Raw genomic sequence first — 14,743 nt, 5'->3', positions numbered from 1 at the left:
CACAGACGCTTTTCTGGGGATTCCCCGGAAGTTCAGGGAAGCCCTCTGACGTCAACTGTATCGCTTCGCAAGATGGCCGCCTATCAAGTCCATTTAGCTTATGTCCATTAGAGTTTTAGAGCATATCTCTTCGAATCGATGACCAACAGCCACTTCAGAGAAGAGACCTTTTCCTGTTGAGACGATGTCCATGGAGGATCCTTTTTTCGTCGTCAGAGAGTGAGTGGATAGCCGATTTCCGTCGGTTTTGTATGAAATGGAAAGTGTCTGCTGATGATCATGAAGGCCGAAGAGCAAACCACTTTCATCAATCATTCAAAAGACGCTGGATTTTAGGGGACATGGACAAGGGAGTTGGGCGATCGATACAAGACCAGACATCGCCAGGGACAAAACTTGAGAACGGGACCTTACTTCTGTCCGTTCTTTTGTGTCTGTTGACTTCGAAAGCTCTTGAAGTAGAAGAAGACCTATGTACACGTTTGCTTTCCAGATTTGTTGAGAATCGCTTAATTAAACGCCGGTTCTTTTAATGATTTGTTTATGGAGTTGTTGTTTGATTTTACATTAACGACCAAGCCGACCATTCTGCTTCCTAACGATTCTCTTTGTGGATGTCGAATTACTTAATAAGTCTTGTTTGTTCAGTAAATATGTATACATCAATCCAATCATCTGTTTAGCTTTGTTTTTACTTCATTAGTTCTTAGCTAGGCCTTGGCGTTCCGTAATTATACTATTACTATATAATACTTTCCTGTAGTTGTATCGGTCATTGGATGCATTGGTCTGACCCCTAGCCAGTTGACAGTCTGATTTTTTTTACCTGCAGGAGGTCTTCTGACCATCAATGTTCCTACTAATCAACAAAGCCAGAACAGTTGGACTCATACATAAAGGTCAAACTGCATAACTGTCCCCTGAGACTGTGAACTATTCAACTATCTACTGCCTGTTTATTTCCAGCATTTAGCAAGGCATGACTCCTGTTTCTGTTAGCTTTCCACTGAGAGGAAGCAACCCAGTAATAGAATAATAAAGTATCAAAAAGGAAATGAACAAAATGAAAATCAACAAAAAAAACAAAGAAACTGAAAATCTCTTGCAAAATTGTAAAAACAGTCTCTGGTGAAAGTTTATGGGGGAAAATCTCTTGCAAAATTGTAAAAACAGTCTCTGGTGAAAGTTTATGGGGGAAAAATCTCTTGCAAAATTGTAAAAACAGTCTCTGGTGAAAGTTTATGGGGGGAAAATCTCTTGCAAAATTGTAAAAACAGTCTCTGGTGAAAGTTTATGGGGGGAAAATCTCTTGCAAAATTGTAAAAACAGTCTCTGGTGAAAGTTTATGGGGGAAAATCTCTTTCGAAATATTTCTAGTAAAAAAGTGAAACACTGAAAGTGTAAATCTGCAAAATGTTAATTTTTATTTGTTATGGGGAAAATAAAATGAAAATCTCTTGCCCAATTTAAGACTCCCTCCTTTTTAAGACCTTGTTTTCCCAGACTTTCTGTTCATAACCTCTGTAAAATTTACCCTCATTTTCAGACTCCCTTGATCCTTTTAAACTTAAAGACGTAATTTTCTGAGATTGTTGGAGGTCATCAAAGGGGGTTCCACTGTATCTTACAAAATTGTTCTATTCTCAGCGAGGTGCAGAAGGCGTTGGTGACAGCTCGCACCTTGTTCTCGCGATGGAGGGAGCTTCAGGAGGATCCGTCGCTGGTGTCACGGGAGGAGGTGGAATACACCACTAACGAGCTGCGCAACAGTCTGCGTTCCATCGAGTGGGACCTGGAAGACCTCGAGGAGACTGTCAATATCCTTTTACAATCAGGGGTGGGACTTTTCCGCGGATTAATTCCGCGGACACCACTTACGAATTCCGCTGGAGTAATCTATTTTTCCGCATCCCATTTCATCACAGTATCTATAACTTGTTGACTGAATGATATGGAGAGAATTGAAAATGGAACTGAACACTGGAGGCTTGAGAGTTAAATTGTGCTGACTGAAAGTGAAAACTCCTGATAACTAATAGTCATGTTGAGCTTCAATGCATTGGGGCGTCACTTGGATCATACTATTGCCAGTATTGGATTATGAATACATGGTTTATTAGTAAGTATGCACCATTAAAATGTTACCATTGTTGTGTGAAAGTTTTTTGTTGTTGTTTGGTTGGGTTTGTTTTGGGTTGGGTTGTTTTTTTTGGGGGGGGGGGGGGAGTGAGGAGAATGTCTTTTTTTACCTGATCCAAACGAGTTGAATTTTAGTCTCAGAATGCACCAGATTGCACAGATTTGAATGTACCATTTTTTTTTAAATTCGGGGGAGCATGCCCCGAACCCCCCTAGAAAAAGGGGATTTCCTCTTTTTTCATCACAAGAGAGTCCCACCCCTGATAATAATAATAATGATAATTTGATAACGTTTCTATAGCGCGAGTCCCATCAATTGGCTCCAGGTGCTTTACAATTTCATTCGAAAACAAACAAGCAAAAATTGAAAGAACATAGAAATCATACAAATAACTAAGACAAAACAACAACAACAAAACAGGAACACCGGGCTTTCATGACAGAAAATAACTCCCTACACACACACTTTATCTGTTGAAGTGGAGTGAAACTCTTGTCCCTGATATGTTGAGAAATACAAAGAATATGTAAATAAAATAAATAACCTTGTTCTTTTGTTCTCACTTTAATAGAAGCCTTCGTTCTTTTGATAAAGGACATTTTGGATTTAAAAATTGCAGATTTACTTTTTGCAATAGACAATATTTGAAAATAACTCTGTCAGAATTGTCAAGCGGTGTAGCAGAGTTTAAGAGCCTCTGACATCATATTATTGCAAGCTTTTCAAAGCTGCGAGGCCAAGCTATAAGCACACTGCTGATCGGCTTTAACATGCCATTGAAATGAAAAACTAACTCTTATGTGTATGTTTTGCAGTGTACGAGTGCTTCGTATGATACCTTTTCTTTCAAAAATATACACATCGAAGCAGATCTTTTAAAGAAAGGAGTATTATATTGAGCACACACTGCGTAACAATCAACATCAGAATTAGTTGTTCATCACGATGGCAGGTTAAAGCTGGTCAGCAGAATGCTGTTGCTATCGCCTCACTTTCAAAAGCTTGCCTCGATGAAAGGGGCTCTTCAAATACTCTGAGCCACAAAGCTTGATAATCCTGACAGTTATTTTCAAACATCATATGCAATTTTTAAATGTAACATTTTCTTTTATCAAAAGAACAAAGGCTTCTGTCAAAGTGAGAACAAAAGAACAGGTTTTTTTCTGTGTTTTTTTTCTCCAATTCTTACTAAATTTGTTTGTGGCTGTTTGCACTTTCTGTGTTCATATTTCATTTAGTTTTCTTCATGCTACCTTCTGATATTCTATTTCCCTATATTGCTGTTTTGCATGTAATTGTAAGCATGTACAGTCACCGCCATCTTTAGTCTGACTGTTTTAAGTATGGAAAAAAATGAGTTCATTGTACATGTATTTTGAATAGTGTGTCACAAGATCATACAAATCTTTAACAAGAGCAAGTATTGTTGAGAAAAATCCAAAGAAGTTCAAGATTGATGACTTTGAGCTGAACGACAGAAGGAATTTCATCGAAAGAACGAGGGCGTCTATAAAGGTGAAAACAAGAGAAGAATTGTTTTTCTTTCTTTCGCTTTTTAAAAAAAAAAATTCTTTTCTTTCTTTTTCTCTTTTTTTTTTTTTACAGTTGTAAAAGTGGATATTTGGACAGTGAGATGTGTATTTTTTGCCAATTTTTGTTCTCTGTGAGGTCAGTGCAAGTCTATTGCTGTTATCAGCTGCTAAATTTGTTAGACTAATTTTGTTTATTTGAAAATCAGTTTATCTCTAATATAACTTTTTTTGGTGTCATTTTATGGGGATAGTAGTTTTAGTCCAGCCAAGAGATATGATACAGTGGGACCCCCTTTAAAGACATTCCCCCCTCCACCCCCCACCCCCCACCCCCCCCCCCCCCCCACACACACACACACACATACACACACACCCAATGCCTACTTCAAGACCTCCTCCCTTTTTGAGCAGACCTTGTTTTCTCAGATTTTTCTGTTCATAACCTCTGTAAATTTACCCCCATTTTAAGACTCCCTCCTTTTTGACTCACATGCGAAGCAAAAGTGAGTCTATGTACTCACCCGAGTCGTCCGTCCGTCCGTCCGTCCGTCCGGCCGTCCGGAAAACTTTAACGTTGGATATTTCTTGGACACTATTCAGTCTATCAGTACCAAATTTGGCAAGATGGTGTATGATGACAAGGCCCCAAAAAACATACATAGCATCTTGACCTTGCTTCAAGGTCAAGGTCGCAGGGGCCATAAATGTTGTCTAAAAAACAACTATTTTTCACATTTTTCACATTTTCTCTGAAGTTTTTGAGATTGAATACCTCACCTATATATGATATATAGGGCAAAGTAAGCCCCATCTTTTGATACCAGTTTGGTTTACCTTGCTTCAAGGTCAAGGTCACAGGAGCTCTTCAAAGTTGGATTGTATACATATTTTGAAGTGACCTTGACCCTGAACTATGGAAGATAACTGTTTCAAACTTAAAAATTATGTGGGGCACATGTTATGCTTTCATCATGAGACACATTTTGTCACATATGATCAAGGTCAAGGTCACTTTGACCCTTATGAAATGTGACCAAAATAAGGTAGTGAACCACTAAAAGTGACCATATCTCATGGTAGAAAGAGCCAATAAGCACCATTGTACTTCCTATGTCTTGAATTAACAGCTTTGTGTTGCATGACCTTGGATGACCTTGACCTTGGGTCAAGGTCACATGCATTTTGGTAGGAAAAATGTGTAAAGCAGTTCTTAGTGTATGATGTCATGAAAGGTCAAGGTCAAGCATGTGAGTCGTATGGGCTTTGCCCTTCTTGTTAAGACCTGATTTTCTCAGATTTTTTTAGTGGGGTTCCACTGTATGTGAATATGTTATGAATATACATGTATGTGAAACACTGCTTTATATTCTCTTTGACATGCAATATGGTAGGAAGTGCAAAATTACTCGGCTTCTTATGCTACAGAAGACAGCTGATAAGGCCAACAAAAAAAAAATAGTCTGTTTACGGTAACCCGACCGACCCTATTTTTTTCGCGCGACCCTAGACTTTTTTTTGGCATTTGGGGAAGGGAAAAAAAAAGGGTTTTTTTCAAAATAACGTAAAAATATGGTTTTTTGGAGGAAAAAAAAAATCCCGACCTACCGACCCTATGTTACCGTAAACAGACCTTTTTTTTTTTTGGCCTAAGTTGTCACATGTTGAATCCCCCCTCCAATGTTGCCTTTTTTTTCTTCTTTTTATATTTAGTCAAGTTTTGACTAAATATTTTAACATCGAGGGGGAATCGAAACGAGGGTCGTGGTGTATGTGCGTGTGTCTGTCTGTCTGTCTGTGTGTGTGTGTGTGTGTAGAGCGATTCAGACTAAACTACTGGACCGATCTTTATGAAATTTGGCATGAGAGTTCCTGGGTATGAAATCCCCGAACGTTTTTTTCATTTTTTTGATAAATGTCTTTGATGACGTCATATCCGGCTTTTCGTGAAAGTTGAGGCGGCACTGTCACGCCCTCATTTTTCAACCAAATTGGTTGAAATTTTGGTCAAGTAATCATCGACGAAGCCCGGACTTCGGTATTGCATTTCAGCTTGGTGGCTTAAAAATTAATTAATGACTTTGGTCATTAAAAATCTGAAAATTGTAAAAAAAAAATAAAAATTTATAAAACGATCCAAATTTACGTTTATCTTATTCTCCATCATTTGCTGATTCCAAAAACATATAAATATGTTATATTCGGATTAAAAACAAGCTCTGAAAATTAAATATATAAAAATTATTATCAAAATTTTTTTTTTCGAAATCAATTTAAAAACACTTTCATCTTATTCCTTGTCGGTTCCTGATTCCAAAAATATATAGATATGATATGTTTGGATTAAAAACACGCTCAGAAAGTTAAAACGAAGAGAGGTACAGAAAAGCGTGCTATCCTTCTCAGCGCAACGAATACCCCGCTCTTCTTGTCAATTCCACGGGCACTGCCTTTGCCACGGGCGGTGGAGTGACGATGCTACGAGTATACGGTCTTGCTGCGTTGCGTTGCGTTCAGTTTCATTCTGTGAGTTCGACAGCTACTTGACTAAATATTGTATTTTCGCCTTACGCGACTTGTTTTTTTCTTCCTCAGTTGCATGCAGGCTGCTTCAACGCTTCTTTTTTGCCTATGAATTTTATGTGGGGAGCGTCCTTCTTCATTGGTCGTTTTTTTATTCAATCAATGTTGTGTGCAGGACATGAAGGGTCAGATCAACAGCCCTGGGTCCAGATCGGTGAATGGCTCACATGATTCCAGTGTCAGACAAGTAAGTACAGTGCTACCTCTATTTTAAGACCACCAAAAATCTAAAAAGAAACAAAATGTAGTTCTCGACAGAGAGGGAGCCGAAGCCAACGGACACACAAACACACATGTTTGCACGCGCGCACACACGCATACACATGTAATTTTACTGCTTCTATAAAGAGAAAGTGCGAGAAACTTCAGTTGAAAGACTTATTTTAAATGGAGATTTTTAAAAGAGGAGTTTCACTGGGGTGGCATCTCTCTTTCTCTCTCTCCCTTCTCTCTGTTTCTCTGTCTCTCTCTCTGTCTCTTTCTCTCTCTCTCTCTCTCTGTTTTTTTGTGGGTATGTGTTTGGATCCATTAATATGTGTTGTTGCGCGTGTGTGTGTGTGTGAGCTGAGTAAAGAACTTGTATGGTTTTCTTGTCTGGGTTGACAGGCTTTGTTATCATCATCCAATGGACCAAGTCGGCCACAGGACCGCTACACACGGCTGGACACAGAGATGGAGCGAGCAAATCAGAGCTATATGGATGACACAATGCAACAGCAGCAAGTATGTGTCTCTTACTTTCTTTGTTGGTCTGTCTGTATGTCTTACTCTGACACGTGGGAACCATGGCACAGTCTTTGAGGATGTGCGTACTGGGTATCCATGCGTTTCCAAGCTCCTAGAGTTTTGCTGGAAACTTCTGTAACACACACATTGGTCTTTTTGCATGCATTTGCACCTGAGGGTTCACGGCTGTTCCCATGGCTACAATTCTGTCTCTTTAGCTGCAGACAGACTGAGCTATTTTTAGCACACATCCATCGTCCACATCACAGATTACACAGCTGCAGGCTCGCTTGGTGCCAGCCACTGATAAGTCCCATCTCCCGGTATAGCGCGGAAGCATTTCCCTGATTTGGGTATAACAAGCAAGCGAGCTTAACCGTGTGTTGGCTGCACATGTTAGTCAGGCATGGGAATTGTCCGCCGAAAGGCAAATTTCCGCCGAATTTTTTTTTTTCAGCCGAAAAAGCAAAAGTGTCCGCCAAAAAAATAAATGGGGGAGGCAAAAATGGTTCTAAAAACTGAATTTAATGGCAAACTTGGAGCTTAGAAGACACCAAATTGCACCATTTGGGTTCTTTGGAGAAAAAAAATTCCGGGGGGGGGGGCATGCCCCCGAACCCCCCTAGCAGGACTAGGCGCTTCGCGCCGTCGACTTTGCCATTACTTACAAATGTTCAGCCTTTTTTACTTTTTTCAATTCCCATGCCTGGTTAGTAGCCAAATGATTCGCTCTGCCTTGGCTATTGTTTAACTCACCCCTTTCCCAACTAAAATGCAAGCCAGGAACAGCTAGCTGTGGGTTGTACTATTCCGTCCGCTAAGAGTCTGCACAGCCACAGAATGTTGACATTGAGAAATACAGTGGAACCCCTCTTTTAAAACCTCCAAAAATATCGAGAAATTCAGGTCTTAAAAAGGAGGGAGTCGTAAAATGGGGGTAAATTCACAGAGGTTATGACCAGAAAATCTGTTAAAAATACCAAGGTCTTAGAGAAAGGGGAGAGGTCTTACATCTGGGGCAGTGATGACGCTAGTATTTTTTCAAACCGGTACGTGAACTTTTATACCGGCACGGTTGGCCTAGTGGTAAGGCGTCCGCCCCGTGATCGGGAGGTCGTGGGTTCGAACCCCGGCTGGGTCATACCTAAGACTTTAAAATTGGCAATCTAGTGGCTGCTCTGCCTGGCGTCTGGCATTATGGGGTTAGTGCTAGGACTGGTTGGTCCGGTGTCAGAATAATGTGACTGGGTGAGACATGAAGCCTGTGCTGCGACTTCTGTCTTGTGTGTGGCGCACGTTAAATGTCAAAGCAGCACCGCCCTGATATGGCCCTTCGTGGTCGGCTGGGCGTTAAGCAAACAAACAAACAAACGCGAACTTTTATGATGTAAACAGTCCAGAAAAAACGGTAGGCTGGTCATTGGAACCAGTAAGAGTCCAACTCATAGTACTGGTTTTCTTGTTTTACCAGAAAAAAAACCCCGGTAGTTCAAAAATCAACCGGTAGGTCATACCGGCAGCCATTTTTGTTCCGATATTTTCTCATTTCAACAGGTAAAATACCGGTTAACGCCAATACTGTGGAGGGCTTAAAAGTCTATTTTAAGACCGCCAAAAATCTAAAAAGAAACAAAATGTAGTTCTCGACAGAGAGGGAGCCAAAGCCAACGGACACACAAACACACATGCTTGCACGCTCGCAGAAAAATTACACGCCATACCTGGGCCTATTGAACTCACAACTATAGCAAAGACAATCCCTCATGAGAGTTGAAAGTTTTAAATTAATTATGATGTCTGTTGATTACTGTTTCAGTTGCTGATCCGGTCACAGGATGACCAGCTAGACATGATCGGATCCAGCGTTGGTGTCTTGAAGAACATGAGTCATCAAATTGGGAACGAACTAGAGGATCAAAATGTGTAGGCATTTTTCTTTTTTGCTTGACGATCAACATGTGTGCATTTTTGTGTGTGTGTTACGTTGCATGAAAGCTGTTTTCATAAAAGTTTAAGACCCAGCGAGTGTGTTACCATTACACAGCTGATTTCAAAACTGCCTCAAAATTGCACGTTTTAAATGCATATAAAGGTATTTTCTTGACTCATGTGGACTCAACTCTAAAGCTTGAAATTCCAGTAAAAGAGCTACTTCAGCGCACAGTGTGATTCTGTGCCTATTGTTATGTTTGTGCTGAATGCTGTTAACATTTCCTTCTTGTCTTATGTTGATTCAATTCTTAAGCTTGAAATTCAAGTAAAGGAGCTGTTATTCTGTGCTTATTGTTATGTTTGTGCTGAATGCTGGATTTACATGTGTTTCCTTCTTGTCTTATGTGGTTTCAACTCTAAAGCTTGAAATTCCAGTAAAAGAGCTACTTTATCGCACAGTGTTATTCTGTGCATTTTTTATGATTGTGCAGAATGTTGGATGACTTCCGCACCGATATGGACCACACGGAAACACGCCTCGATCAAACCATGAAGAAAATGGCCAAAGTCATGCACATGTCCAACGGTAGGGAACTTCTACATTTTTCATTTTCTTTTTTCATTTACATTTTTCATTTTCATTTACATTTTTCATTTTCATTACTTTATTGTCCGATCGCTGCAAAATTCGGGTCGCTTCCTCCCAGTTGAAAGCGAGCAGCAACAGAGTCGTGCTACCCAGGTGTTTAGGTGTAATCAGCCACCTGCACTTGTGGCCGAATGACTGAGGTCTTTTACGTGCCACAGTGGTGACACGGGGGTGGAACATGGATACCGTCTCTGAGTCTGCACATAAAGTTGACAAGTGTCTGTCCTGGGCCAGATTCGAACCTGTGACCCGCAGATCACAAGTCCAGTGCTCTACCAACTGAGCTACCAGGCCCCCATATTTAAGCCGCCATTAGAATAATGGGGGGCTTGCTGGAAATCGCTCTGTCTGTTTGTTTGTTTGTTTGTTTGAGGCGGGCGGGCGGTCAGTCGGTCGGTGTTTGTCGGGTAAGACTTGTATCTCTGGGTCAATTAAGCTCAAATTTTGTGAAATTGTTAGGAATAGGCTTTGTTTTTTGTATGCAAAAAATTACATTCCTAACGGTAGTCAAACGGAAGATATTAGCTTTTAACGGACAAACCGAGCCAGGGGACGAAACCAGGGGACGAAACCCACTGACGTGTGCGGGAATTCCCGCAGGTTACTTCCCTTTCCCCTTTTTGGTTCACTGATCTATATTTTTAGATCAGTGTTTTGGTTTGGCAGCCGCCATGCTTTTGTTCAATTTCATTTTACGTGCTCCGATATTTGGATGCTTCGTTGGGCGGTAACAGTGGAGTTTGTTTTATTGGTGTGTGTGGTTCCGTGGTACGGACTCGTTTGCCAAATAATGTTTTGGTCTTATGTTATTACTAGCATTTTGTTTCTCACTTCGACTCTATATATTCTATAAGAATCAGACAGTGTAAAAGTATTACCATCAACATACTCAGTTTGCTGAAAAATAACTTTGATTTGAGTTATCTCCCTTGCTTAGGAACATTTTAGAAGATAGTAGAGATTCAGGGCCAAAAACATATAAATATGTTATATTCGGATTAAAAACAAGCTCGTAAAATTAAAAAATATAAAAATTATGATTAAAATTAAATTTCCGAAATCGATATAAAAACAATTTCATCTTATTCCTTGTCTGTCTGTCTCTGTTCTCTTAGCTTCCCCTCTCTGTCGGTGACTACTCTCTCTCTCTCTCTCTCTCTCTCTCTCTCTCTCTCTCTCCCTCCCTCTCTCTCTCTCTGAATATGGTTTGAAACAGTTTTGCGGGACTTAAGGTCGCGGCCGGTTTGGAATCCGGCCCGGGACGGACACGGGTCAACTGTTTGACTGTATCCATGTCCCACCCCCGTTTCACCACATGGCGGCGTTTTGACCCGTTATGGTCAACCCTTGTTTCTAATGGAAAACATGAATCTGTCAGTCTAATTATCTCTCTGTCTGTTAGGATTTAAGCAATTTTATAATGTACTTGAAAAAAGTTAGAATTTGTAGAATAGTTGCTTTCATGGTCATGACAGTCATTTTTGTCATGATAATTTGTAATATTTTTATTCATTTTTTGTATTTTTACAAATATATTATATTAATATTTTGTATTTTTAAAAAGAAAAAATTCTTCTTCGTATGTTCCAGATCGTCGGCAGTGGTGCGCAATAGTGGTTCTTCTGGTTGTTCTCCTTGTTGTTGTCATTCTCTTCTTCGTCTTATGATCCCCATCCGTCTTCTTTTGAAACAAATCTTACTGTTGTCACCATTCCCCCAGTGTCAGAGGACCCTTTTGCCATATTCGGTCGTCGCTGATAAACTGAACATTTGTTTAAAACTGATCCTCGTGCGTCGACAGAGGTCTCCCATTTGTATAAAACTGATTGTCGTACGTCATTAAAAGTCTCATGTTAATTGCTCATTAACTGCATGTTGGGGTTCAGTCGTGCTGGGAAAAAGTGTGTGTAGGTGTGTGTGTGTGTGTGTGTGTTTGGGTGTGCATGAATATGTATTTTGGGTGTGTTGAGGTACCTACTCTTTGTTTTATGAATTATTTAAATAAAGCATGGCGCCAGGTTAGAGGTAACAAAACCATTGGTGTGTCCATGAGTCGTATAGGTGTGTGTGTGTGTGTGTGTCTCTGAATGTATTTGTATGGGTACATACACAAACCAGCTTGTATTTGTGAAATATTTGTTCATTGTTTGAATTCAAATAGCTTTCGGTCAAAACCAAGGAGGGGTTTGTGTTCAATTTTTATTATGCAGAATAACAGATATTTGCATCAGATGAACCTGTGCGCTTGGTTGTGAAAAAAGGTACACTTTTAGTACCTGGAGACTGTTTTATGAGTGTCTGGTTTTCCTAAGTTTTTTAGTGTGTGTGTTTTTTTCAGCGATGTTTGATCTTCATGTTTTATGTGTGGGTTAGAACTGGGTTAGTTTCCTAGCAGAGGATTCACAGTGACGTTGAGTTGTTGATCTTAGCATTTTAACAAAAATGTTGTTTCCACTCATAGATCTCTCATGATTTATTGTGAGTCTAACAAGCACTTTTTTGTTCTCCTTTTGATAGTGTTTTGCTTTAAAATATGGAAATAAAGGGCTAGAGTCCTGTTTGAAATTGATGATGGGGTCGCGGCATGTGTATGATGTTTTTATCAGATGTGATGTTACCTTGACTGTTTTGTGTTTGGTGAAAATTTGGGACCATGTTTTTGAGAGCTGTCTATTAATTATAATTGAGATTGTGCATCAAAAAGGCTTTAAAAGCTTGCAAGTCTTATCATGTGATCAACCAGATTCCATGATGTAGCTCACACAATACCCCCCGCGGGTTAGGGGGAAGAATTTACCCCCGATGCTCCCCAGCATGTCGTAAGAGGCGACTAACGGATTCTGTTTCTCCTTTTACCCTTGTTAAGTGTTTCTTGTATAGAATATAGTCAATGTTTGTAAAGATTTTAGTCAAGCAGTATGTAATGTTAAGTCCTTTGTACTGGAAACTTGCATTCTCCCAGTAAGGTCATATATTGTACTACGTTGCAAGCCCCTGGAGCAATTTTTTGATTAGTGCTTTTGTGAACAAGAAACAATTAACAAGTGGCTCTATCCTATCTCCCCCCCTTTCCCCATCGCGATATAACCTTCGTGGTTGAAAACGACGTTAAACACCAAATAAATAAAGAAAGAAAGCTCACACAATGGGCGGTTTTAATGTGTGTGTGCATGAAGGGTGTTTGACATAATGACTATTATGAGCTTAGCAGCTTGAAAGTTAGTGAACTAGTTTGGGGAAAGTGAAAAAGGAACAACAAAAATATGGCCCAGTGGTTTGAATCAATTGTTTTAACAAGAATACTTGGTGCTTTCGGTTGATATTTTTGTGTGGACATGTAACAGAATTATTTTCCGAATATCTGGGCTTTTGAATATGCAAGCTGCCAGTTATTCACTTCACAATAAAACCATTTCATAACATTTTAGAAATAGTTAGGCATTAAATGTGCGAGTAATCATGATGTCCATCATTATTTTAAAGCTGTGACAATAAGTCTCACCTGTAGTTTGTTTGTTTGTTTATTTGTTGCTTAACGTCCAGCCGACTACGCAGAGCCATATCAGGACGAGGAAGGGGGGGATGAAGGGGGCCACTTGTCAAGCGATTCCTGTTTACAAATGCACTAACCCATTACTTGTGTCCCAGCAGGCTTTAGTAAAACTAAATTAATACCTACTGGAAGATTACCAGTTTCCAGTATGTTAAAATAGGCTTAACCTATCTACTGCTGGACTTACATCAGAACACTAACAGACTCACCTGTAGGATTGCTTACAAATTCCACAAATTTTATAGCATAGAGAGAAACAACTTTTATATATTGATTTTTAGCTTGAGCATACATTTTCATAGCCTGAGCGTGAATAATCTGCAAGTTGAAACAGATGTTGCTGAAAGCGTTTTGAAACAGATGCTAGTTTTGGTACAGTTCTCTCAAAGTTAGGTTCAGCTGTTGAGACGAGTAACAGAATTGCTCGAGTAGGCTAAACAAGTCCAATAGCTGTAGCTAGTTTGTAGTACTTCCAGTCTTGAACTGTGCATGTTTGCAATTAGTCTGTAGTAAACCTCAGATGTTGCTTCTATGAGGGTAATGTGTGCGTACATACGTTTTCTGGAGAGAAAAAACGCGTTCTGTAAGATACAGTCATAGATGCAACAGAAATTGTCAAATGGTTTAATTTAAACAATGTGGATTAGAGTTGATGTTGCAGACTATTTGCATTTCACACAGCAGAATCGAATATGAGTCAAACTTTTTTTAATGTTGTAGATAATTATATATACTGCTACACCCTACTGTGGTAAATACAAATTTGTACTTTTTGTTCTTCAGTGTTGTCAAAATATATACAATGTCATGAGTTGATGCTGTTCTCATACCAAATGTTTTATTTGTGGCATATCTAAAACTATAAATCATGTTCAATACATATTTAACGTAATTTATTGAAAACATATTGGCTCTGCAGCCAGCTTATCGTTTCAAGTTTGCGAAAATTCCACTATTTCTCTTTTCATGAGACCCAAATTCTCCACTGACAGTTTATGTCCCCTATGAATGTCCTGTACTCTTTGTCAGAAGGCTACTTCCACCATCACACCCTCCTCCCCCCCCCCCCCCCCCCCCTCCACCTTACTCCACCACCAACTGTATCTGGTGCGTACCCATCCTTCCGTCCCAGCTTTTAGCTTTCAGCAAATAAAAAAAGTTACCCTACACTTACCCCTTTCTCTGTTGTTTTAATCCCCCCCCCCCCCCCACCACTACATCTTACAGTTGGTTAAGTGAAGATCTCAACTAAGGGCATTTTCACAGTAAACATTCATTTGTACACTATAGGTATAACGGTTGTATAAGTATAATGGCTATATTTAGTGGTAAAGTAGGCAAGTATACTGCCCTCTCCCTCCCTCCCTCTCTAGTAAAATACTTCACTGAAAAAGATCCCTGTTGAATTTTTCGTTCAGAAGTTGTTGAGTACCAAAGATATGAGTTGAATGAGTATGGAAATTATGATATAGCAATATAAATCGATCTGGCACTACCGGTATGCTCAGCATATAAGATGAAGACTGGCATTCATTTTGTTGAATCTCCAATAAAACTTACTGTACAAATCATGTAAGATATGTCGCTCTTAAATGTACCAGTATGTGTGTGTGTGTGTGTGTTTGTGTGTT

General features: G+C 39.7%; 1 protein-coding gene across 1 annotated transcript; it reads left to right on the top strand.

The window, feature by feature from the left end:
- Positions 1–65: 65 nt before the first annotated feature.
- On the top strand, positions 66–14,683 carry LOC138948706 (syntaxin-6-like). Its single transcript, XM_070320312.1, has 8 exons — positions 66–219; positions 1,648–1,817; positions 3,561–3,655; positions 6,368–6,439; positions 6,859–6,975; positions 8,795–8,901; positions 9,402–9,496; positions 11,150–14,683. The coding sequence occupies exons 1-8, from the start codon at positions 185–187 to the stop codon at positions 11,224–11,226; spliced, it is 768 nt and encodes a 255-aa protein (XP_070176413.1). The 5' UTR covers positions 66–184; the 3' UTR covers positions 11,227–14,683.
- Positions 14,684–14,743: the final 60 nt, after the last annotated feature.

This window comes from Littorina saxatilis, linkage group LG15, assembly GCF_037325665.1.
Source record: "Littorina saxatilis isolate snail1 linkage group LG15, US_GU_Lsax_2.0, whole genome shotgun sequence".
NCBI lineage: Eukaryota > Metazoa > Mollusca > Gastropoda > Littorinimorpha > Littorinidae > Littorina > Littorina saxatilis.
This window is presented reverse-complemented; position numbering and strand designations above follow the sequence as displayed.